Source organism: Doryrhamphus excisus, linkage group LG15, assembly GCF_037039965.1.
Source record: "Doryrhamphus excisus strain RoL-2023G ecotype Guam linkage group LG15, RoL_Dexc_Guam_v1.1, whole genome shotgun sequence".
NCBI lineage: Eukaryota > Metazoa > Chordata > Actinopteri > Syngnathiformes > Syngnathidae > Doryrhamphus > Doryrhamphus excisus.
The window spans coordinates 7,307,937-7,330,135 of record NC_136371.1 but is presented as its reverse complement, the minus strand read 5'-3'; the positions used below and the strand labels follow the sequence as shown (position 1 = coordinate 7,330,135).

Here is a 22,199-nt window from a genome sequence, read left to right as displayed (position 1 = left end):
TGGGGGAAAACATACCATACCAACAGAGTTAGCCTTAAAATACGTTTGTGTGGTGCAGAAACAACACCCTGTATTTCAGCATACACAAGTACAACAAATACATCTAATGTGTCTGGTAAATTGTAAAAAAATATTTGAAATCATAGCGTCGCAGATATGCTTGTACTTGTTGTAATTATACTCAGGATCAGATCGGAGAGGAAATCGATCCGTCATGCATCATACATCAATACTGAAAAGTCAGGATGTCCGTGAAGTACATCTATGCCGTCATACTGGTGCAAATGTTGTGTGGCTTGAGTGACTTGACTTATGACTTTGGTGCCCAGGGTTAATCAATACCTGTTACACTTGGATGAGAAGATGGATTATACATTATTCCAATCTCTGTGAATGTCGCAGCAAATCATGGTGAAGTGCATTGCTTCCACCTTGTGGTAAAAATGTAAATTGACATGGACATACAGTGTATTGGCAAATATCTGTACAAATTAATTTTAAAAAACTGTTTTGCGCAGGAGCCGTCAAGCAATGCTATACAAATGGTGTATGGTGGTGGGTTTGTTTTACATAATAAATTGGTCAAAATTAATCTGATTAAAGTGGATTGTTAAAGACAGTGTTAAAATATTATTTTTTTAAAAATCACATAACCTACAGTATCTATTTGTAATCTGCCAGTCATACCCTGAAGCGGACATTGATTGGCTGTCATTGCAGTTCAGAGGGCAAGGTGAGGAGCTGCGAGTAGCGGGGAGTAGACATGAAAATGGCAGAGCATGTGACAGTTGTTGTTCCAAATCCAATGAATGGGAAATGAACATTTAAAAGAAACACCACCATTGATCAATGAGTGATGTTCCTTCTTTGTTTACCACCAAAGTACCTCAAGTTTAGCCTTTGTGAAAAATCGCAAAAGTGAAGGATAGATGTCCGAACTGCGAAGTAGCGAGAGACGACTACACCCATCTTGGCACCCCAGCAATTTTTTTTAACCCACGGTGGCTTGCAAGTTGAGCGTTTGCCCACTGGTGCTGTAGATGGTAATTACAATTGCTTAATGCCTTAGTTGTTATTGACCTGAGAATGTCCTTTGCACGCAGGAGCATGAACGCAACCAAGGACCATGGGACGTGAGTAAAGCAGTTCAGCTAAGGTCCTGATCTATCATCTCACTCAATGATATTAAGAAATAATGTACTGGTACTCTTTTTTTCCAAACAGAGCACAAGGGAAGAAGGAGCTAGCAGCAATAAGGGTTGGCTTCTTTCAGCTGGTAGGAAGACCATTTTTTATTGTATGTGTTTGCGTGGTAGATTCCCTTGTCTCATGCAAAGTCCGTCCTGTGTAGTTTCGTTTTGCAACATGCAACGAGGTGGTGATGATGGTGGTGGGGAGCGTGTGCGCCATACTTCACGGCTCAGCCCAGCCTCTCATGCTGCTGGTGTTCGGCCTGCTCACGGACACCTTCATCGAGTACGACATTGAGCTGAAAGAGCTGAGCGATGAGCGGAAGGAATGCGTTAACAACACCATCCAGTGGAAGAAGAACTACACTGATACACTCATGCAAGGCATGAACCAGTCACACTGGAGCACCATCAACTATTCTGACTGGGAGATTCTGGCGCCACTGAGGGACAGGTCATGTGGGTACGTGAGAGGGGGGAACTCATGAGGTTGGCTTTGTGTTAAAAACCTGTTTGTTATACATTTCATGTCTTTCAGGCTCCTTGACATTGAATATGAAATGACCTTATTTGCCTTCTATTATGTCGGAATTGGAGCAGCTGTGTTCATTTTGGGATATTTTCAGGTTAGTGACTTCACACTTTGGTCTGTTTTATCAAAACACACATTTTGCCTTTAATATGGTTGATTTGAGGTGTGAACACAGTAATACACGTCATGGCCCTCTTATGTCTGGCAGATCTCTCTGTGGGTAACTGCTGCTGCCAAGCAGATTCGGCTTATTAGAAAAATCTACTTCAGCAAAGTGATGAGGATGGAGATTGGCTGGTTCGACTGCACCTCGGTGGGCGAGCTGAACACGCGCATGTCTGAGTGAGTGGGACTGTGTATATGACTGTGGAAAAGGGCTGTATCCAGTTTGCGTTGACTACATCATGTCATGTCTGTCACATCGCAGTGACATCAACAAGATCAACGACGCCATTGCGGACCAAGTCGCTATTTTTATGCAGCGTTTCACTACCTTTGTGTGCGGCTTCTGCCTAGGCTTTGTGAAAGGATGGAAGTTGACACTGGTCATCATGGCAGCCAGTCCACTGCTTGGCGTTGGAGCAGGCCTCATGGCTCTGGTGAGATGTTGACTTCCTGTTGCTCCTCCTTACTTCCACACCTTTTGAGTTTGAGTGGAAACACATAGCATATTTGGGCTTACCTTTCCAAATCCAACAGTGTTGAGCTGAACTGTACTGTAGAGACTGGTGGACAGAAAAGAGTCTTCATCTTCACTGTGCTTTGTGTCCAGTTTGTGGCTAAGCTGACAGGTATGGAGCTGGAGGCCTATGCTAAAGCTGGAGCCGTTGCAGACGAGGTCCTCTCCTCCATCAGGACGGTGGCTGCTTTTGGTGGAGAGAAAAAAGAGGTTCAACGGTATGCATTAAGTTTTTCAAAGATAATATCAAGACTATTTTTCTATTGGCCTTTCTTAAAACTATTTCAATTTTGAGACTGTTAAGAAAAATGAATGCTGTTTGGCTGCAGTCATACTTACTATAATATTTTGGCTACACAATTACTTTTTGTGGTGTAATTCTTGTGTGTGGTGCCTAATATTGTGGGTGTTTTTACTATTCTCATTAGAGACTCTTCTTGCTCCACATACAGGCCTATAAGAATGTTGATCAAAGTTTTCAGTTAAACAAGCTCCTCTTTTTCCTTCCAGCTATGACAAGAATCTGGTATCAGCACAGAGTTGGGGCATTAGGAAGGGATTGGTCATGGGCTTTTTCACTGGATACATGTGGCTGTTTTTCTTCCTGTGCTACGGCCTGGCCTTTTGGTATGGCTCCAGTCTGGTGATAGACACAGAGGATTATACTCCAGGGACAATTCTGCAGGTAAGACCTCCCATGCTGCCAACATTTTTGACAATATGCAACTCATATACATTTTTTATGGTCATCTTGCTTGTGTAGCATATGGATCATTCCAGCTTCCCCATTACAGCATCCCTGTGTATGGCCTTGTTAAACTGGTATATCTTGTTCCGTACAATGATGTTTGCTTCTTAGGTGCACAATACTAAATTTGAGATGTACAGTGTACTACGAGGACAAAGGTATTAGGACATCAATCACGGGTTGACCATAAAAGCATGCTGAATGAGTTTGGTGTGAAGGAACTTGAAAGAACCCTGTCCCCAAGCTCATCTGTAGCAGGTAGGTCCTCTTGCCCAACATTAAAATTGATGTATTTGCCATTCCAGGTCTTCTTTGGTATTCTGATTGCAGCCATTAATTTGGGTCAGGCATCACCATGTCTGGAAGCATTTGCTACAGGCCGAGCAGCTGCCACCATCATCTTTAAAACCATTGACAGAGTAAGAAATGTTTGGTCTATAACATACATCCATAGCAGTTATTAATTGAAATGTGTTTTTTTTACTTTGTCAGGAGCCTGAGATTGACTGTTTATCTGAAGCAGGATATAAGCTTGATCAGGTCAAAGGTGACATTGAGTTTCATAATGTGACCTTTCATTACCCTTCCAGGCCAGAAGTGAAGGTATTTGAGTTTCTTTATAATTGCAAAATAGAGTATTGAGTACATCATTTCTACCGGCCAACGACTTACTGTACTGCTGTGCCATCTTGTGCTCAGATCTTGGACCAGGTCAGTGTTACCATAAAGTCAGGTATGACCACAGCCTTTGTCGGCCCAAGTGGCGCTGGAAAGAGCACGGCTGTCCAACTCATTCAGCGCTTCTACGACCCAAAAGAGGGGATGGTAGGATTCAGAAATGATCACAACTACCTTTGCATGTTGGGACAGAACATCCCTTTTCTTTTCATAATTTTTAACCGCATTTTACATGTTTTTTGTGAACATTAATGTGAAAAATCTGTCAAACTGTTGCTAAAGCCAGAAGCAGCGCGCTCTCGCTTCTGAGCTCCACAGCACCAGCAGTGCCTCTGACAATGTGTGCCCGACAATGAGTGCTCCTCCTCAAGCAGGCGTAGTTGGAGGTTCTCCTGAATTCTACGGCACACAAAGTTGTCGCACACAAAGTGTGTGCGACAATGTGTGCCCCTCCTCCCTGCACTCTCTACACCCTGCCAAGTTCTCGCCCCCAATCCACAGCTTTTTAAAGCACCACCCCATGTAGATGTTTTTTTTAGCACGTTTTGTAGGGTGCAAAACTTGTATCACTCTCACAAAGACAGGAAGTCCCACACATGGTTGTTATGGATGCCACAGTGGAAGCAGAGCTGATTGGCGGATGGGATCAGTTTCATGAAGCAAGTACCGGCCAATATCGATACGCTGATATTTGCAGATCCCAATCAGTATCAGTAGCCGATGGATTTGAGCCCCCCTAATATATATATATATATATATATTTATAGTCCAACTTTTTATTAATTACGTGAAATGTGGTAATGTTTTCTTACAGTTTAGTTGCCAAAATACGTGTGTCGTCGGGTAGTGGTTCTCAATTACTTTCTGTCTCGCCCCCAGTGGGGGGGATACTGATAATATCTACGTATTTATCTGTGCTGTACTGACTGCACTCAAAATTGAAACCAGCAAAATGAAACAGGAGTAGGCAGGTGTGCACTAAAATTGAAAGAAAAAAATCCCTACCTTTTGTACCACCATCCATCAGGTGACTCTAGACGGTCATGACATCCGTGGGCTGAACATACAGTGGCTGCGTTCACTCATCGGCATCGTGGAGCAGGAGCCTGTGCTGTTTGCCACCACCATTGCTGAGAACATATGCTATGGTTGCCCCGGGATCTCCAGAGACGACATCATCACCGCTGCCAAACAGGCCAACGCATACAACTTCATCATGGATCTGCCACAAGTGAGTACAGATAGATTGAACATTTGAATGTTATACGGAATGTGCAACATATTAAAGCCTTTATTTCATGGGGTTTCACAGAAATTCGACACCTTTGTTGGCGAGGGTGGAGGTCAGATGAGTGGTGGTCAGAAACAGCGTATTGCAATCGCGAGAGCGTTGGTAAGGAACCCTCGCATCTTGCTGCTGGACATGGCCACCTCTGCACTGGACAACGAAAGTGAGGCTGTAGTCCAAAAGGCTTTGGCTAAAGTACGTAATGGTAATGGTTTTATTTCATTTGAACATGCATCAGATTACAATTGAGTGCATCCCATAATCAGTTCACAGTTCCACATGTCCAAAAGGAGTAGGAAGAAGCAAAGCTTGTTAAATCCTAACCCTCCATCTGGTACTTTTACAATCAGTAACTGTTGTTCACTTCCTGCTTTCCATAATACAGTTTAAAGTTTTTTTGTTTGTTTTTTTTTTAATAATGTACCTCGTACCGAAGTACAAGGTGATATGACCATACAATGACATAATGGGTACCATAGTAAGTGTCGATATAGTGATATATCATGACTGGTTCAAGAGTCCTTGTATTTAGCAAACATCAACTGCTTGTGTTGTTTCTTGAATTGGCTCATCGTTGTGCATTGTTTGAGGTCCTTACTCAATCCATTCCATAGTTTGATTCCACATACTGAAATGCTATGGCTTTTTAACGTAGTCCTAGCATATAAGTGTTTCAAATGTAGTTCTTCCCTGACATCATATTTCTCCTCTCTTGTAGAGAAGTATTGGATGACATTTTTAGCTAATTGTTGTTTTTAGCCTTATGCATTATTTTAGCTGTTTGAAGATATCTATCTACATATATCAGCAAGTTTAAGTATTTTTGATTTTAGAAATAAGGAGTTAGTATTTTCTCTGTAGGCGGCATTATGAATTATCCTTACTGACCTTTTTTGCAGTACATTTAGCGAGTGAAGATTGCTTTTATAGTTATTACCCCATATTTCCACACAATAAGTAAGATATGGTAGAACCAGAGAGCAATAAAGAGTGTGGAGTGATTTCTGATTGAAAACAAATTTTGCTTTGTTCAATACTGAAATATTTCTGGCCACCTTATGTTGTATATTTGTAATATGAGGTTTCCAGCTCATATTTTCATCTATTGTGATCCCCAGAAATTGATTTTTGTTCACTCTTTCACAAAATACGTATATTATTTATAATACAAGTGCATCACAAAAGTGATTTCCATCAAAACATTAGACCTCATGACTGCAAATACACTCATGATAAAAGTGGTGGTGCAGCTCAGGAGGAAAATAAATGCTGAGTTCTTCAGTGTCTCACTCAGGGAAATCCTAATTGATTTCTGCACTGTCAATCAAATGTTGACATCTATCCAACCAAGTGATTTAGTTATTTTTCCCAGCATACATTTTCATTTGATTGCCCCTTTTAAGGTGAGCACAGGACGAACCACCATCTCTATCGCCCACCGGCTGTCCACGATAAAAAACGCAGATGTGATCATCAACTTTGAACATGGCCAGGCAATGGAGAGGGGCAAGCACAGGGAAATGCTGAAGAGGAAGGGTGTCTACTTCACACTGGTCACCTTGCAAAGCCAGGGAGTCAAGGCCCTCAGTGACAAGACTCGGCACAGTGGGTTCGAGACTCAGTGATCCGCATAAAGACGTGTATTGCTATGTACGATCCTCATTGCTATTTCTTTGCACCAGTTGCTGCAAACATCAGAAAAGTTCAAAGGAAGCTCAGTCTACCCAGGGGAAGCGGCTACCAGGATAGCTTGGGGTACAAATACATACATTGGGAGATTTGAACCCACTAACTACACATTGTAGAAACTGCCAAATTATGGTTAAAAAAAACACATTTCAACAATGACAGAAGTCTATTCTACTCATAGTAGCAGTAACTGGTCCCACAGCTGTCAATCAAATATATACAAGAACAATACTTCATGCTTATGGTCTTCTGGGCTTGTACTCACATGTTGTACAGAGACTCCACTCATCAGGGATCCAAATCGGAGCTGTCCAACCTGATTCTAGAATCTTCTGTTCCCATTGCTGAAGAGCTCGGCCCCAGAGCCCACGCTGTGTTACAAGCAGACAAATCCAAGGTGAGTGGGTGTGATGTCCACCGATCACAAGCACAGGTGCTTGGAGTAGGCAATCAGTTCATGCATTTAGCTTCTACACATCTCACAGTTAAAAACTTTGGTCTTTTTCTCCACATACTTTATTTACTTACAGTATTTACTCACATACTTAGAACGCCATCCAAGAAGAGGAGGATGAAGAACCTGTGGAGCCAGCACCAGTGACTCGGATCCTGAAGTACAACTTGCCTGAATGGCCTTACATGCTTTTTGGATCTCTTGGGGCTGCTGTGAATGGAGGGCTCACCCCTGTGTCTTCGCTGTTGTTCAGTCAAATCTTAGCGGTGAGGTCCTGTTTGACTTTGAAAATCATCAATATGTTCTCCAGATCTATAGAGTCATAGAAGTATTCTTAAAGGGCAAAAAGGCAAGTAGTCAGTCATCTTGTTTCTGTGTGTGTATGCAGACTTTCTCTATTACAGATCCTGTGGCTCAGGGGAAAGAGATTGATAGGATCTGCTTATTCTTTGTTATGATCGGCATCATCTCGTTCTTCACACAGACTTTGCAGGTAGAGTATCAGTCAGCTTTAGCAAGACTAACTGCAAAATGGCACGATTACCTATTTGGCAAAAATAATATCCACGCTTCAGGATTTGCCCTTATGATGAAGGTCACTATCATTGTATTTTTTATCGTATTGTGTCTCATTGACTAAGTCTTTGGACAGATATGTAATCGATCAGGAGTTTGGATTTTTGAGCTCACAAATGAACAGACAGAAATTGCAACAGACAGACACCACAGCCTTGTACATGTACAAAATATGGTGACTGACTTCACATTTTCTGTCCTTATTTTTTTTTGTCTATCTGCCTTCAGTGTTATGCCTATTCCAAATCTGGAGAGCTGCTGACCCGCAGGTTACGTCGTCTGGGCTTCCACGCCATGCTGGGCCAGGAAATTGGCTGGTTTGATGATAACATGAACAGCCCTGGAGCTCTGACCACACGACTGGCAACCGACGCCTCACAAGTACAAGGGGTATGGCATCAGCTCAAATCAAATACTTCGGTCAGTAAACATCAATATGCATACAGATACACCTACAGATGAAGGTGGTTTGTGGATCGTTTATATTTGTGCTGATCATAGAGACAAGGAACAAAAACTGTCTCATTTTGGGATGATGAGCTTTGAAGCTTTTGGAACTCTCATGTCATTGTCATCAATTAATTAGTCATTTATAATTAAAAACAATGAATCTACAGGCTATACATGTCTCTCCAAAGGCTACTGGTTGCCAGATGGGCAGGATGGTGAACTCTATGACCAGCATCGGGGTGGCCATCCTCATGTCCTTTTACTTCAGCTGGAAGCTCACGCTGCTTATCCTGTGCTTCCTGGCCTTCATCGCTCTATCAGGTGGTTTCCAGGCCAAGATGCTCATTGAATTTGCCAAGCAGGACAAGGAAGCTATGGAGTCGGCTGGACGGGTCAGAACTGTGCACATTTGTCATTGAACGACTTGATACATCATATTTAATTATTGTTGATTGATAGCACAACCAAGGAACATCCTCACATTGAAGTTATACTGTGACAGTAATCCTGCTTAAGGTAAAAGTGACAATAACTGTGAGTGATCAGTCATTTTAAAACTCCATGTTTTAGCTCCAAATGCATTACAGTACACACATGACTATATTACTGCTGTATTACTGCTATATTGCTGTCTTTTGGAAAGGTCAAACAAACTTTGAGTTACTCAACGTTACCTTGGTGAGGTGACACAAACAACTGATGTCCTCTTCTAAATTCTGCTGTTCTTCTAACGTACTACATATGCAATTACACCATTCGCAGTCCAGTTGGCTACTATGGGGCGTTAGCCTGAGATAGCTAGCACACAAGAGCCTCTTCGCCGCAAAACCTGTTAACAAGCATTCGGCTCGATTAGCAAGCTAATGCTAATTGAGCAGACAAGGCCGCCTTGACGCTTAACGACTGCGTGCACTTGGCCTAGCTACACCTATAAACAAATAGAGGGTAGCTAACAGGGCTACACTACACGGTACCTGCTCCAAATGAGTGGAATGAGTAATAAGGAAAAAAATGAGCAGTTTGTGGCTAAAGTCACAAGCTAAAAACTATGTCTGTAACGGTTTGTCCTTCAACTGTTGAACAGAGACCCACTATTAGCTCGAACTAGCTTAGCATAGTTCCCACTCAGGAAGAAAGCGAGAAGGAATTGGCGGGAAAGGTCAGCTGTGTTATAGGAGGGGGCATGACAAAAAAAGGCCTACATGTCCACACCAGAAGTATTAAAACCAACATTTTCATGGCTGAGGAAACCTAAGAAGGTAACCAAGACATGAGAAGCAAATTTGATGGTAACTTTTGGGTTTTAGTGTATTTTATAGCTTATTTAATACATGGGTCAAAACTGACATAACATAACATAAGAGATGATACCAGAAAGCTAACACAAGAGGAAGGTTAAACAAAGCCAAAACAGTTAATTCTGTATATCAAATCCAGATAGTATTCATCCATCTGCCTTGTGTGTCTTTATTTTTATCTCATATCACCCTTTACAGATTGCAGGTGAAACTCTGAACAACATTCGCACCATCGCTGGTCTTGGGAAGGAGAGGAATTTTGTGGACATGTATAGCGCACAGCTGGATGCTCCATACAAGGCAGCCTTGAAGAAGGCTAACGTCTACGGGGCTTGTTACGGTTTCGCCCAATGTGTCGTCTTCTTCACGACCGCCGCTTCTTATCGGTTCGGGGGCTACTTAGTACGCCAAGAAGGGCTACATTTCAGTTTGGTGTTCAGGTAAGAGAGGAGGCGTGAGATTAATATGATTTAATATGAACATTAAAAATGATTTGGAAACTCAGTGTGGGCCGTCAGGGCCAGTAAGGCCTTCCCTGCTGAACTAACACTAGACTTAGACTTTCTTTATTGTCATTGCACAATAACACAGCAGTGAAATTGCCAACGAAATGTCCTTTGCCAGGCTCCCCTGAAATAATAAATAATAAATAATAAATAATAAATAATAAATAATAAATAATAAATAATAAATAATAAATAATAAATAATAAATAATAAATAATAAATAATAAATAATAAATAATAAATAATAAATAATAAATAATAAATAATAAATAATAAATAATAAATAATAAATAATAAATAATAGGGATCGGCACGGCGGTCGAGTGGTTAGCATGCATACCTCACAGCTAGGAGACCAGGGTTCAATTCCACCCTCTGCCATCTTTGTGTGGAGTTAGCATGTTCTCCCCGTGCATGTGTGGGTTTTCTCCGGGTACTCCGGTTTCCTCCCACATTCCAAAAACATGCTAGGTTAATTGGCCACTCCAAATTGTCCATAGGTATGAATGTGAGTGTGAATGGTTGTTTGTCTATATGTGCCCTGTGATTGGCTGGCGACCAGTCCAGGGTGTACCCCACCTCTCGCCCGAAGACAGCTGGGATAGGCTCCAGCACCCGCTGCGACCCTCGTGAGGAAAAGCAGTAGAAAATGAATGAATTAAATAAGAAATAAGAAATAAGAAATAAGAAATAAGAAATAAGAAATAAGAAATAAGAAATAAGAAATAAGAAATAAGAAATAAGAAATAAGAAATAAGAAATAAGAAATAAGAAATAAGAAATAAGAAATAAGAAATAATGTGGAGAATAAATAGATGACATAAAATATGAACAATGTACAGCGTAAACAGTAATAAAAGTAGAATAGAACACTATAGAACACTAAATAGAATAGAAATAAAAATAAATAAAAATAGAACAATAAACACTTATAGAAGTACTGACCGACAAGTATTTGTTCCATGAAATTCACAAATAGATAGATAGATAGACTCCCTTTATTGTCATTGCACAAAAACACAGTAGTGAAATTGCCAACGAAATGTCGTTGCCTGGCCTAAAAAAAATCCTATATTTTCTTAATTTTGTAGTGTTTCATTTGTTTTTTTTAATCAGAGTTCAGCTTCCATGTGTTGCCATGTCAATCTAATCTGGGGCTTTCAGAATCAGGAATCTGTCGATAGTGTCCCAGGCACCAACTGCACAGCCTGCTATTGCCCCTTTTGCAGCTGCCATTTTGTCTGTGGAATATGAATGATGATGTATGCTGTATCTTGTGCAGGGTCATTTCTGCCATCATCACCAGTGGCACCGCCCTGGACAGAGCCTCCTCCTACACCCCTGACTATGCCAAGGCCAAGATTTCTGCTGCACGTTTCTTCCAGCTGCTGGACCGCACACCTCAGATTAGCGTCTACAGTGACAAGGGAAATAAATGGGTATGCTTGAATGTACTGTTCATTTTAAAAATGTTTTCAATTTTGTTTAATGTCAGCCATGAAATATATAAAAATGTAAAGCCTCACATTTTTCACAGTATCTTCCTTTAGAAATATAATAATTCCCAGTTTTTTATTTACACTGTCGGAGTGGTATTATAATAAAAATAACTGACTTAGCAATATCTGCATTTTTGTGACTGCAGTTGTGTAGAACTGGAGTGCATAACACTGAAAACAAATTATTTTTTTGCTAAATTTAGCGCTTTGGTTTATACACTGGAAATTACGATATATCTTTTTTTCTGCTGCCCCCAAACCCTTCTCCACGAGGATGACTTCCAAGGCAACATTGAGTTCATTGACTGCACGTTCACTTACCCTGCCCGACCAGACATCCAGGTCCTCAATGGGCTGAATGTGGCGGTGAAGCCCGGCCAGACGTTGGCCTTTGTGGGTAGCAGCGGCTGTGGAAAGACCACCTGTGTGCAGCTTCTGGAGAGGTTTTATGACCTTGACAAAGGCAGAGTGGTAAGATGAACATCTTTAAATGCTGCACATACATTGTCTTCTTTTCATTTAATTCAGGTGACCAAAGTATTTGACTTCAGGTTCCTGTGTTCTGTTTTTAGAATCATTTTTGAGGCAGCTTTTCCTCTCCTGGAATTTGTGTCTTTGGTTATAGATCATTTAATCAGATAATTAGTAAATCAATTAACTGCAACTTGATAATTTCGACAGCCTCTGTAAATGTTTTCCTTTAACGTGTGGGTCACCACGCAAGCACCTTGACAGGAATATATTTCTACTTTTTGATTAAAAGCAAATCAATGGTGAAACCTAAAACCTTGCTTTTTAATGCACGACTAGACACACACAAACTAAAAAAGCACATCTAAAAACCTCAAGGTAGGGCTTAACAAGAAGAAACTGATGTTTGAGTTGGTCACCTGTTCAGACACAGTCTCAAGTTCTTGTTTTTTAATGCACAAGATTAGTCACATGCAATCCAGAAAGTGATATGTAAATGTTACACTTGGGGGGGGGGGGCTAATAAATTGACAATAAAAGCATAAATGCTGCGGATTTCAGAAAACAACAGATGGAATGATACAGCACTCTACAAGAAGCAATGAAGTCTGTAAAATTAAATAATTAATAATAAAAAAATCTAAAAATTGTTACAACTATAATGATGGAAATAGTAATATTAATGATGATTATAATAATGGTGATAATAATAACAATAATAATGGTAATCATGATAAAGATAACGATAATGATAATAATGATAATGATAATAACATGAACATGATTATATCTTGCAAAAACTCCTTTTGGGCTTGTGATCAGATAGTTGAATACAAATGTAAATAATGCAAAGTTATATTTTGATTGATGTAAGAAATGCACTGTAATGTTTCATATATTTGCCCAAATAAAATAAAAAATAAAAAAAATAAAATTACCTCTTACAGCTGATTGATGGCCGAGACTTGACTCTCGTCAACGTGTCTTTCCTGAGATCCAAGATCGGCATCGTGTCCCAGGAGCCAATCCTATTTGACTGCAGCATCGCAGAAAACATTAAGTATGGTGACAACTCACGGGACATCGGCATGGATGAGGTCATCTCTGCTGCCAAGAAATCACAGCTCCACGACTTTGTCGTGTCTCTTCCTGAGGTAGGTTCATGTTTGCAGGAGGAGAGCTGTGGACTCATAAGGATGACTGGGGCTTAGAGGCTAAACACAAGAATTAGTTTGTTTAAATGTTAAGTCTCATCAATCAATATGGGCAAACAAATCAGAATAAGTGTTTCAAATAATAATCATAATCATGTGAAAAACTTAGGGCGGCACGGTCTAGTGGTTAGTGCGCAGACCGGGGTTCAATTCCACCCTCTGGCATCTCTGTGTGGAGTTTGCATGTTCTCCCCGTGCATGCGTGGGTTTTCTCCGGGTACTCCGGTTTCCTCTCACATTCCAAAAACATGCTAGGTTAATTGGCGACTCCAAATTGTTGTTTGTCTATATGTGCCCTGTGATTGGCTGGCGACCAGTCCAGGGTGTACCCCGCCTCTTGCCCGAAGACAACTGGGATAGGCTCCAGCACCCCCACGACCCTTGTGAGGAAAAAGTGGTAGAAAATGAATGAATGTGAAAAACTTCATCTTGTTGAATGTTTTTTACGATCATATACTATAGTCATTCATCTAGTGGTTTCATAGGTGACCACCCAGTCTGAGTGCACCTACATTGAAGAATGAACAGATATGTCCTCACATTGACCGTAATAAATGATTTTTTTTGCTCAGAAATATGACACAAACGTGGGCGCCCAGGGTTCTCAGTTATCTCGAGGCCAAAAGCAGCGCATTGCCATTGCCAGGGCAATCGTACGTGACCCCAAGATCCTGCTCCTGGATGAAGCCACCTCAGCTCTGGACACAGAGAGTGAGAAGGTACGTTGTTTTGATGAATAAATCCATCTGCATTATTCTGTGACCACAACACCTACTTAATATTCTGTGAGTGCAGACTGCAAGAAGAGCATTTCATTGTTGTCCTCATTAACGTCATTAAGCTTCAGCGACTGTCTTTAACATATAAGCATGTGATCCCCTGCAATATTATAGTAATCATTCCATTATTGCCAAATTGATATAATTATACCGCAAGTTGTGTCTCCAAGTTGGAGTGCCGATGACCAGCGTGACATGTTTTGCCTCGCCCGCCACAGACAGTGCAAGCGGCGCTGGACAGAGCAAGAGAGGGCAGGACCTGCATCGTTATCGCCCACCGTCTGTCCACCATTCAGAACTCAGATATTATCGCCGTCATGTCCCGGGGCTATGTGATCGAGAAGGGAACCCACGACCAGCTTATGGCCCTGAATGGAGCCTACTACAAGCTGGTTACCACTGGAGCGCCAGCCAACAAATAGCTTTGGGAGTGTAAATAAATGTTATTGAATGCAACTGTTCACCTTTACGGTATTTATTTGTTTGGAAAAGATTTGGATCTATGCTGTTTGCTGTTTGTTTGGCAAGTCTCTTGCCAACATATAGTGAATGACTTTGGGAGTTCCCAGCTCATTACATTAAAAATGCTGTTTGCATTGGCAAATGATGAATAATCATGAGGAAAGGTTGGTCAAACATCGATTTTTTATGCCACTGTCACCCAGGAGAGAGGAGCCAGATGAGGTGGCTTGGGTGATCTGGTCAGGATGCCTCCCAGACGCCTTCCTGGGGAGGTGTTTAGGGCTTGTTCTCCCCGTGCATGCGTGGGTTTTCTCCGGGTACTCCGGTTTCCTCCCACATTCCAAAAACATGCTAGGTTAATTGGCGACTCCAAATTGTCCATAGGTATGAATGTGAGTGTGAATGGTTGTTTGTCTATATGTGCCCTGTGATTGGCTGGCGACCAGTCCAGGGTGTACCCCACCTCTCGCCCAAAGACAGCTGGGATAGGCTCCAGCACCCCCCGCGACCCTCGTGAGGAAAAAGCGGTAGAAAATGAATGAATGAATGAAACTTTGTGTTGCATGTCTTTGCAGGAAAAGTGCTCTACAAATAAAGTTGATTTGATTTGATTTGATTCACGCAATGCAAAGCAATACACTTGGGTGGTGGTGTTCCTCCAAAAAAGGGGGTTTAGAATATGATTTATTTGGATCAACTTAAATGTGCTCCCAATTTCCCCTTATTTGGCATAGGGGTCATTTGTTCGCTGAGAAACTCTCATAACGGATTATTTGTGTTGCATTCGTGTGGCTGTAATCTCAACTATTCAGGATCAAGGTCTCGCAGTACTTCCCTCTCAACAGCCGGGGGCGCCCTTGTGCAGACATTCTCGACATAACCAAAGCCAGATGAGGGGGTTGTACAGGGGATATTGCACAAGATAAAAGGGGCTGTACATTGAAAGAAAATAAGTGCTTCAGGCTGCTCTGGTCCATCTTTTCTCGACGGGTAAGCATGACCGATTTGCTACTCATATCTATGTATTCTGCAAATATGTTTCTTTTTCCACTCCAAGTATCGTCTTATGTTTACTTAGGTGACTTCTAAGACATTGTTTATTAAAATCATGTGGAATGATGACATAATCTAACAGTTTTCTCATACAACCTTATGCAAGATGTGTCACGAAGTGCAGAACTAAAGCTTTGTGTGGAGTCAAGTTGGGAGTAGGATGGTGGTGAACATTTTTCTGAGCTGGAGGGCAAAGGTCACATCCTGACACATGCTTGTCCAAACACAATGTAGTGTATACTCACACTTGAGTAAGCCACAGAGCAGCTAATCTCTTATCTTATTTCCAGCAGACATGTTCCTGTACATCCTGGGGCTTGTGGTGTTCTATTACCTGTACCGTTGGGTCAGGGAACTACCCAGGGTCTCTGACAAAGGCAGCAAATATGTGTACATTACGGGCTGCGATAGTGGCTTCGGAAACCTCCTGGCTCGCCATCTGGACAAGCTGGGCTTCCGAGTGATCGCCTCATGCTTCACGGAGAAGGGAGAAGAGGAGCTGAGGAAGTCGTGCTCCAGCAACATGACCACAACGCACTTGGATGTTCGATCTGCGGAAAGTGTCGGGAAAGTTGCAGCCATGATCAAGGACAAAGTCGGGCAGCGTGGTGAGTGGTTATTGGGTTCCTGTTGCCCAGACTTTGTTTTTGTGGGAGGAAACAATTATGCAATGTCTTATGCAATGTTTGTTTTTGCATCTGTAGTTGGTAGGGGTGTACAAACTACAAAATTTTTCATATGTCAGCTCATATAATGCGGTGAAGTTAAAAAAAAAAACACTACGAACACTTTATGTAATACAAGCATTGAACACTCAATCACCTGAATTGCTGATTATATTAAACACAGTTGGACGAATCCTCCACCAAAGTCTTACATTTGTTTTTCTGTGTGCATCTTGTCCTGCACAGTGCCTTGTGTGGTGTAATTGGACGCAGCCTGTAAAACCTATGTTAACTCCTTCTAATCTTCCACTATGTTTATGTGCTTGCAGTTCATTGCTATCTACTTGACAAGAACTTTCAACCTGCCGGTGCTCCAATTTCCCCTCACCTCGCCGATACTCACTGTCCCTCACCTTGCCCTCTCAAATACAAATGAAGCCTCATGATATTTATAGGTTATCACATGGTTTGTGTGCCTCAACCTTCGGTCTCGGGCTGATACTGACACTTGGGGGCATGATACTGGGCCTGATACCAGACAAACCATGTGATGATCTTATTATCACATACTATTTAATCATGAGCTTATTATCATGTACTATTTAATCAAAAGACCATTGTTCAAAATGTTCAGTTTATTACATGCATTATATCTAAACAGTGTAAACACAATAATTGCAAAAATATTTCAACAATAATATTTTTTTATTCGATCAAGTCGCTCTCAAAGGGTTTCTTTATGATCAATTCCTATATCGTCTAAATTAGAAAGCGTGGTTCGCCAGCAGTCCGGAAGTCTTCGGGAACGCTTTGGGGTGTGACTAGAGGCGGGCGGTGGGTGGAATAAATTAAAATCTCACCCAAGAGAGCTGGGGTAGGCTCAAGCACCCCCCGCGACCCTCATGAGGAAAAAACGGTAGAAAATGAATGAATGAATGTTTTGGAAATCCCAAGAAAATACAGCTGGAATAGGTGCAGATTCTGGAAGCTCTAGAAAGCTTTATGTGCAGGTTATCGTGCTCTATAGGAGACTACAAGTCAATACAAAGGGACGTAAACTGACCATGATAGGTCCCCTTTAAAATAACTATTTAGAACTACAAGTTTTTTTTCTTTTAGGATAGTACCGCAGAAGTATTTTTTTCTATTATCTATGTAAAGACAGAATTGGTGATACAAGTGTGCCTAATGGTGTGGTATGTTCTTTGTGGTTGTCTCAGGCCTGTGGGCTGTCGTGAACAATGCCGGCGTGTCCGTCCCCACCGGCCCTTGTGACTGGCTGACCATCGAGGACTTCAAGTCAATGCTGGATGTGAACCTCAATGGAGTGATTGCTGTGACTCTCAGTGTCCTGCCGCTCATCAAGCAGGCCAAAGGCAGGGTGGTGAATGTAGCCAGCGTGTTTGGTAGGATCAGTGCCACCGGAGGCCCGTACACCATTTCAAAGTACGGCGTGGAAGCCTTCAACGACTGCCTCAGGTGAAATTGCCAAGTCATTTAAATAACACTCTGTACCAAAATCGGAAACAATCAGTAATTGAAAAAAAATAATTTTCCATCCAGGTTGAACATGGAGCCCTTTGGTGTCAAGGTCCTGTGCATTGAACCAGGTTTCTTCAAGACCAATGTGACCGATACTGCCATTTTGAGCAAGAACGTGAAGTCACTGTGGGACAAGCTGCCCCAGGAGGTCAGAGACGACTATGGACCGGATTACCTTCAGAAATGTAAGCTTGGTGTATTTCTTGTTAATGAATACATCAAGTTATTAATTAACCCTTACGCTCTTCATCCCACAGCATTAGAAATCATATCAGACAAGGTTGCAAAGCTATCAGATGCAGACCTGATGAAGGTGGTCAGCTGTATGGAGCACGCTATATCCGCCATCAGACCCCGGACTCGCTACTCCCCAGGCTGGGATGCAAAGTTGTTTTGGCTACCGCTGTCCTATATGCCATCATGCGTTTCTGACTATATCCTTACAAAACAAGCCATTCCTATTCACAGGTCAATGCAATAAGCATGCTTGCTTTTAACGACGCCTTGGTCTGTATCAGTATGCTTAAACATTTAAAAGCAATCAACATCAAATATATACTTTGATGAAAGCTGTATACTTGTGTCATGTGTGTGGAAGGTTGTGGAAAAACCAAGACTAACTACAATTTCTGTTCAATTGAAAGCAGTGGGTACAAGGACATGTGAGCAATTTTCTGTAAATTAAGGTCTTAAGGTTATCAGCTTGGCTAGTTAGTCTATGTAAAATATAGCCTAAGTCCAAGTTAAACTTTGTTGGACTATAAAAAGACATGCAACAGTTTGCCATTTTACAACTAAGTTCCTAACATAGCTCTTGATTGCCATCTACTGGCCGAAGTAGGTATACAAATTCAACAAGAAAAACAGTTCGACAAGTGTGTATGTGGAAAGATTGCTTTATTCCATAATTTTCCCCAAATGGCGACATTAAATATAACTCCAAGATGACAAGACGGTACATTTGTAATGGACATGTTTTACAAACCAAGTGCTCTAACAGCTGGACCCTTCCTGCTTACGTTTTCCTCATGGATCTCCATTAGTTTGATTGTTCGGATGTTTAGGAGTGTTCCTCGGCCAGTTTCTCAGCCTTCTGGACCACTTCCTCAATGGGGCCCACCATGTAGAACGCCTGCTCAGGAAGGGCATCGTACTCACCTAAGAGGACCGGCAAAAATGTTAACTTGAGTAGTCGCTCATCAAGTCAAAAAGAGAAACATCTGGATGCCCTCACCTCCAAGAATGTTCTTAAAGCCCTTAATGGTCTCCTTCAGGGGCACCAGCTTGCCCATGTGGCCTGTGAAGACTTCAGCCACCTGGAAGGGCTGGGACAAGAATCGCTGGATCTTACGTGCACGGGCGACAGTCAGCTTGTCTTCCTCAGACAACTCATCCATACCCAGGATGGCAATGATATCCTGAAGGGATTTGTAGTCCTGCAGTAGGAAAATATTACAGCTACTTAGCATGGAGGGAAAGCAAAAAGATATTCAAAATTAAACCTCAGACCTGAAGGATTTTCTGCACACCACGAGCAACATCGTAGTGCTCAGCTCCGACAATATTGGGATCCATGATACGCGAGGTCGAGTCCAGAGGGTCGACAGCTGGGTAGATACCCAGCTCAGCGATGGCGCGGGACAACACAGTGGTGGCGTCCAAGTGAGCAAAGGTAGTGGCAGGGGCAGGGTCGGTCAAATCATCAGCAGGCACATAGATGGCCTGATGAGTATGGAGTAACTATTAGACACTACTGTAGATATTTGGCATTTTATTAGAGTAATCCATCTTGAATGTACCTGCACTGATGTGATGGAACCCTTCTTGGTGGTGGTGATCCTCTCCTGCATGGTACCCATGTCTGTGGCCAGAGTGGGCTGGTAACCCACAGCAGAGGGGATACGACCCAGCAGGGCAGACACCTGAGCGGAAATTAAGATCAAATTAAAAATTGCTCCTAGTTTTCATCTACGCTTTAGGAAGCAGCGGACCTCTGAGCCGGCCTGTGTGAAGCGGAAGATGTTGTCGATGAAGAGCAGCACATCCTGACCCTCCTGGTCACGGAAGTACTCTGCCACAGTCAGTCCGGTCAGAGCCACTCTGGCACGAGCACCAGGGGGCTCGTTCATCTGTCCGTACACCAGCGCCACCTAGCAGGAGGAAGAAATTCTCAGTGGAAAAGCCCCTAGCCTTAGACCCGAATTATGTTCTGGTGCCACAACACCGGCATAACAGGCAGAATTGGACAACTTCGTGTGAACAGTTAAAATATGAGCATCTATATAGAATGTTGTGTTGATGCCGCTTCAATGGTTTTTTTTTTTTTACTACGACTACAATGTAAATAGCTTGTCAGACAAGAGGTGTGGTTGCCCACTCATGAAATACTGCTCCTAGTGTTTTGGTGGAGAATTGCATGTCAAGCACTCACCTCCCAGCCCAAGGGCTATTAATGGCACCATATGAAAAGGGCCGGTGTAGTGACACTATTATAATTCAACCATTACTGGCAACAGTCACATTTGCACACCTTGGAGGTGGTGTCCTTCAGGTTGATGACTCCAGACTCGATCATTTCATGGTACAAGTCGTTTCCTTCACGGGTACGTTCACCCACACCAGCAAACACAGAGTAACCACCATGGGCCTTGGCCACATTGTTGATCAGCTCCATGATCAGCACAGTCTTCCCTACACCGGCACCGCCAAACAGCCCTAATGCCAGGAGAAAAGAAAATTGGTTTAAAATATTAATTTATTTAAGACCAACGTAAAAGTGTTCACTTAACACATACCAATTTTTCCTCCCTTAGCATAGGGGGCAAGCAAGTCAACCACCTTAATCCCAGTAACAAGAATCTCCTGCTCCACACTCATGTCAGTGAATTCAGGAGCCTCAGCATGGATGGGCGCAGTCCTGTGAGGAGAATTGAAACACACCAATATATTTAGGGGAAGCAAACCCTTAAAATAAACATCCTCTTCAAATTTAACTTACTGCTTTGTGGAAATAGGGCCCCTCTCATCAATAGGCTCACCAATGACATTCATAATCCTACCCAGGGTCTCGGGACCTACAGGGATTCTAATGGGGGCGCCGGTGTCCAGAACTTTTTGTCCACGGACAAGACCTTCAGTACCATCCATAGCAATAGTACGCACAGTGTTCTCACCTAGACAAAACGGGACTCGTGGTAAAACCCAAGCTTCCGGTGTTCAGTTACAAAAAAGGACATTCATTTCTTACCAAGATGCTGTGCCACCTCCAAGACGAGTCTAGAGTCCCTGCTGGTGACCTCCAGGGCATTGAGAATGGGTGGAAGGCCCTCATCGAACTGGACGTCCACAACAGCACCGATGACTGCTACAATGCGTCCATTGGCAACACTGGCGGCGGCAGCGGGCGCAACATAGTCTCTTCCTATAAGGAACATATTATGGAGACAACTTTTATGCAATGCTGTGCAATCTGCTTTTGACCTTTCGGAACTAAATTTATTAAAATTGTGAATGTCACAAAAGAGCATAATTAAACACAACATTTATATTAGTATGTCATTAAAAACCAATTCATTTAGTGGTATTTAACTGCCAATGACAAATGAATGAACTTGTGCTAAGCTAACAAAGCTAGCGTAAAGAGATACATTTGACAGCTTCATATAGTTTAATTTTATCTCATCATAATACTCCATTCCTTCTCCAAAATTAGATGCTTAAGTAAAATAAAGTTTTAAATAAAGATATCTAAAGAAAGCTAAATGACGGACTCCACAGTGCTGTTGACTAGCAGCCACCGCCACCTCATGTCATTAAAGAAAGGTCATAGATGCTAGCAAAAGAAAACCACTGTGTAGACATATTTATTACACATCGGCCGTCAAGAACTATTATGCACATGCATTGAATGCGTGTTATTAGTGCTCCCAATGAACAAAAACTAATTGTAATTTAGCATTTCAATCTCAAGGCCTGTCATGTCACTCTAAAGGGCAGCCAGCGTGTAGCGAGCTAACAGCTAATGCTAGCAATAGCCTCAGTGGTCCTTTGACAGCCGCACCTTTGCTTCATCGCTTAGTGCTCCAAAAGTCACCATGTTTCAAGGAACTTACGCGAGAGGACAGCTGGGGATCCGACAAGAGTCTTCAAGGGCTGGACCCCAGGCTTCAGAGCCTGCAGGGCCCCGGTGCAGCAACGTCCCACAGCTCCCAACATCGTCAAAATGGCTGAAGGTGGAAAGAGACAGGAGGAACTCGCGGCTTTATAGCAAATACCCACGAACCCGAACTGCGCTTGCGTGCGACGTTCGAGACATGCGCAGTTTACTATACCTTGCTAAAGCACGCATTACTTCAAACCGACCAGCTGATTGACTGTCCTCCACAAATTTCGCATTGGATTTAGTCTGTCAATTTCCAATTATAAG

General features: G+C 42.3%; 3 protein-coding genes across 4 annotated transcripts; 2 read left to right on the top strand and 1 right to left on the bottom strand.

Annotated features, from left to right (window-relative positions):
- Nucleotides 1–245: 245 nt before the first annotated feature.
- LOC131104183 (bile salt export pump-like) lies at nucleotides 246–14,537 on the top strand. Its single transcript, XM_078796814.1, has 26 exons — nucleotides 246–278; nucleotides 1,104–1,156; nucleotides 1,225–1,276; nucleotides 1,352–1,653; nucleotides 1,729–1,816; nucleotides 1,931–2,064; nucleotides 2,150–2,321; nucleotides 2,495–2,619; nucleotides 2,912–3,086; nucleotides 3,455–3,568; nucleotides 3,642–3,752; nucleotides 3,849–3,974; nucleotides 4,855–5,058; nucleotides 5,140–5,320; nucleotides 6,529–6,737; nucleotides 7,007–7,201; nucleotides 7,354–7,524; nucleotides 7,647–7,751; nucleotides 8,063–8,224; nucleotides 8,473–8,676; nucleotides 9,781–10,022; nucleotides 11,371–11,527; nucleotides 11,861–12,058; nucleotides 13,006–13,212; nucleotides 13,845–13,991; nucleotides 14,270–14,537. The coding sequence occupies exons 1-26, from the start codon at nucleotides 246–248 to the stop codon at nucleotides 14,471–14,473; spliced, it is 4,071 nt and encodes a 1,356-aa protein (XP_078652940.1). The 3' UTR covers nucleotides 14,474–14,537.
- An 835-nt stretch (nucleotides 14,538–15,372) lies between these two features.
- Nucleotides 15,373–18,348, top strand: dhrs9 (dehydrogenase/reductase (SDR family) member 9). Of its 2 annotated transcripts, none has more exons than XM_058051102.2 (5): nucleotides 15,373–15,503; nucleotides 15,860–16,174; nucleotides 17,452–17,710; nucleotides 17,795–17,958; nucleotides 18,031–18,348. In XM_058051102.2, the coding sequence occupies exons 2-5, from the start codon at nucleotides 15,862–15,864 to the stop codon at nucleotides 18,252–18,254; spliced, it is 960 nt and encodes a 319-aa protein (XP_057907085.2). In that variant the 5' UTR covers nucleotides 15,373–15,503; nucleotides 15,860–15,861; the 3' UTR covers nucleotides 18,255–18,348. The 2 variants fall into 2 exon arrangements, with proteins under 2 accessions (XP_057907085.2, XP_057907086.2); XM_058051103.2 differs by having other exon boundaries at nucleotides 15,418–15,503; nucleotides 15,857–16,174.
- Nucleotides 18,349–18,653: 305 nt separating this feature from the next.
- Nucleotides 18,654–22,051, bottom strand: atp5f1b (ATP synthase F1 subunit beta). Its single transcript, XM_058051101.2, has 10 exons — nucleotides 21,886–22,051; nucleotides 21,021–21,194; nucleotides 20,772–20,946; nucleotides 20,569–20,690; nucleotides 20,304–20,488; nucleotides 19,765–19,923; nucleotides 19,573–19,695; nucleotides 19,283–19,495; nucleotides 19,008–19,209; nucleotides 18,654–18,931 (listed from the first exon to the last, which is right to left on the bottom strand). Exons 1-10 carry the CDS (start codon nucleotides 21,986–21,988, stop codon nucleotides 18,834–18,836), a joined length of 1,554 nt encoding a protein of 517 aa, XP_057907084.1. The 5' UTR covers nucleotides 21,989–22,051; the 3' UTR covers nucleotides 18,654–18,833.
- Between the last annotated feature and the right edge of the window lie 148 nt (nucleotides 22,052–22,199).

What these genes read in the sequence shown, in the direction of transcription:
- LOC131104183 (XM_078796814.1), top strand. Translation starts at nt 246, where the DNA reads ATGTCCGTGAAGTACATCTATGCCGTCATACTG. An exon ending in CTGAGGGACAGGTCATGTGG is followed by an intron (nt 1,654 to 1,728) that starts GTACGTGAGAGG and finishes CATGTCTTTCAG; the next exon opens with GCTCCTTGACATTGAATATG. An exon ending in CTGAACACGCGCATGTCTGA is followed by an intron (nt 2,065 to 2,149) that starts GTGAGTGGGACT and finishes GTCACATCGCAG; the next exon opens with TGACATCAACAAGATCAACG.
- dhrs9 (XM_058051102.2), top strand. Translation starts at nt 15,862, where the DNA reads ATGTTCCTGTACATCCTGGGGCTTGTGGTGTTCTATTACCTGTACCGT. An exon ending in GCCTTCAACGACTGCCTCAG is followed by an intron (nt 17,711 to 17,794) that starts GTGAAATTGCCA and finishes TTTTCCATCCAG; the next exon opens with GTTGAACATGGAGCCCTTTG. An exon ending in ACCGGATTACCTTCAGAAAT is followed by an intron (nt 17,959 to 18,030) that starts GTAAGCTTGGTG and finishes TTCATCCCACAG; the next exon opens with CATTAGAAATCATATCAGAC.
- atp5f1b (XM_058051101.2), bottom strand. Translation starts at nt 21,988, where the DNA reads ATGTTGGGAGCTGTGGGACGTTGCTGCACCGGGGCCCTGCAGGCTCTG. An exon ending in GGAGGTGGCACAGCATCTTG is followed by an intron (nt 20,947 to 21,020) that starts GTAAGAAATGAA and finishes CGTTTTGTCTAG; the next exon opens with GTGAGAACACTGTGCGTACT. An exon ending in GTGTGCAGAAAATCCTTCAG is followed by an intron (nt 19,210 to 19,282) that starts GTCTGAGGTTTA and finishes TTCCTACTGCAG; the next exon opens with GACTACAAATCCCTTCAGGA.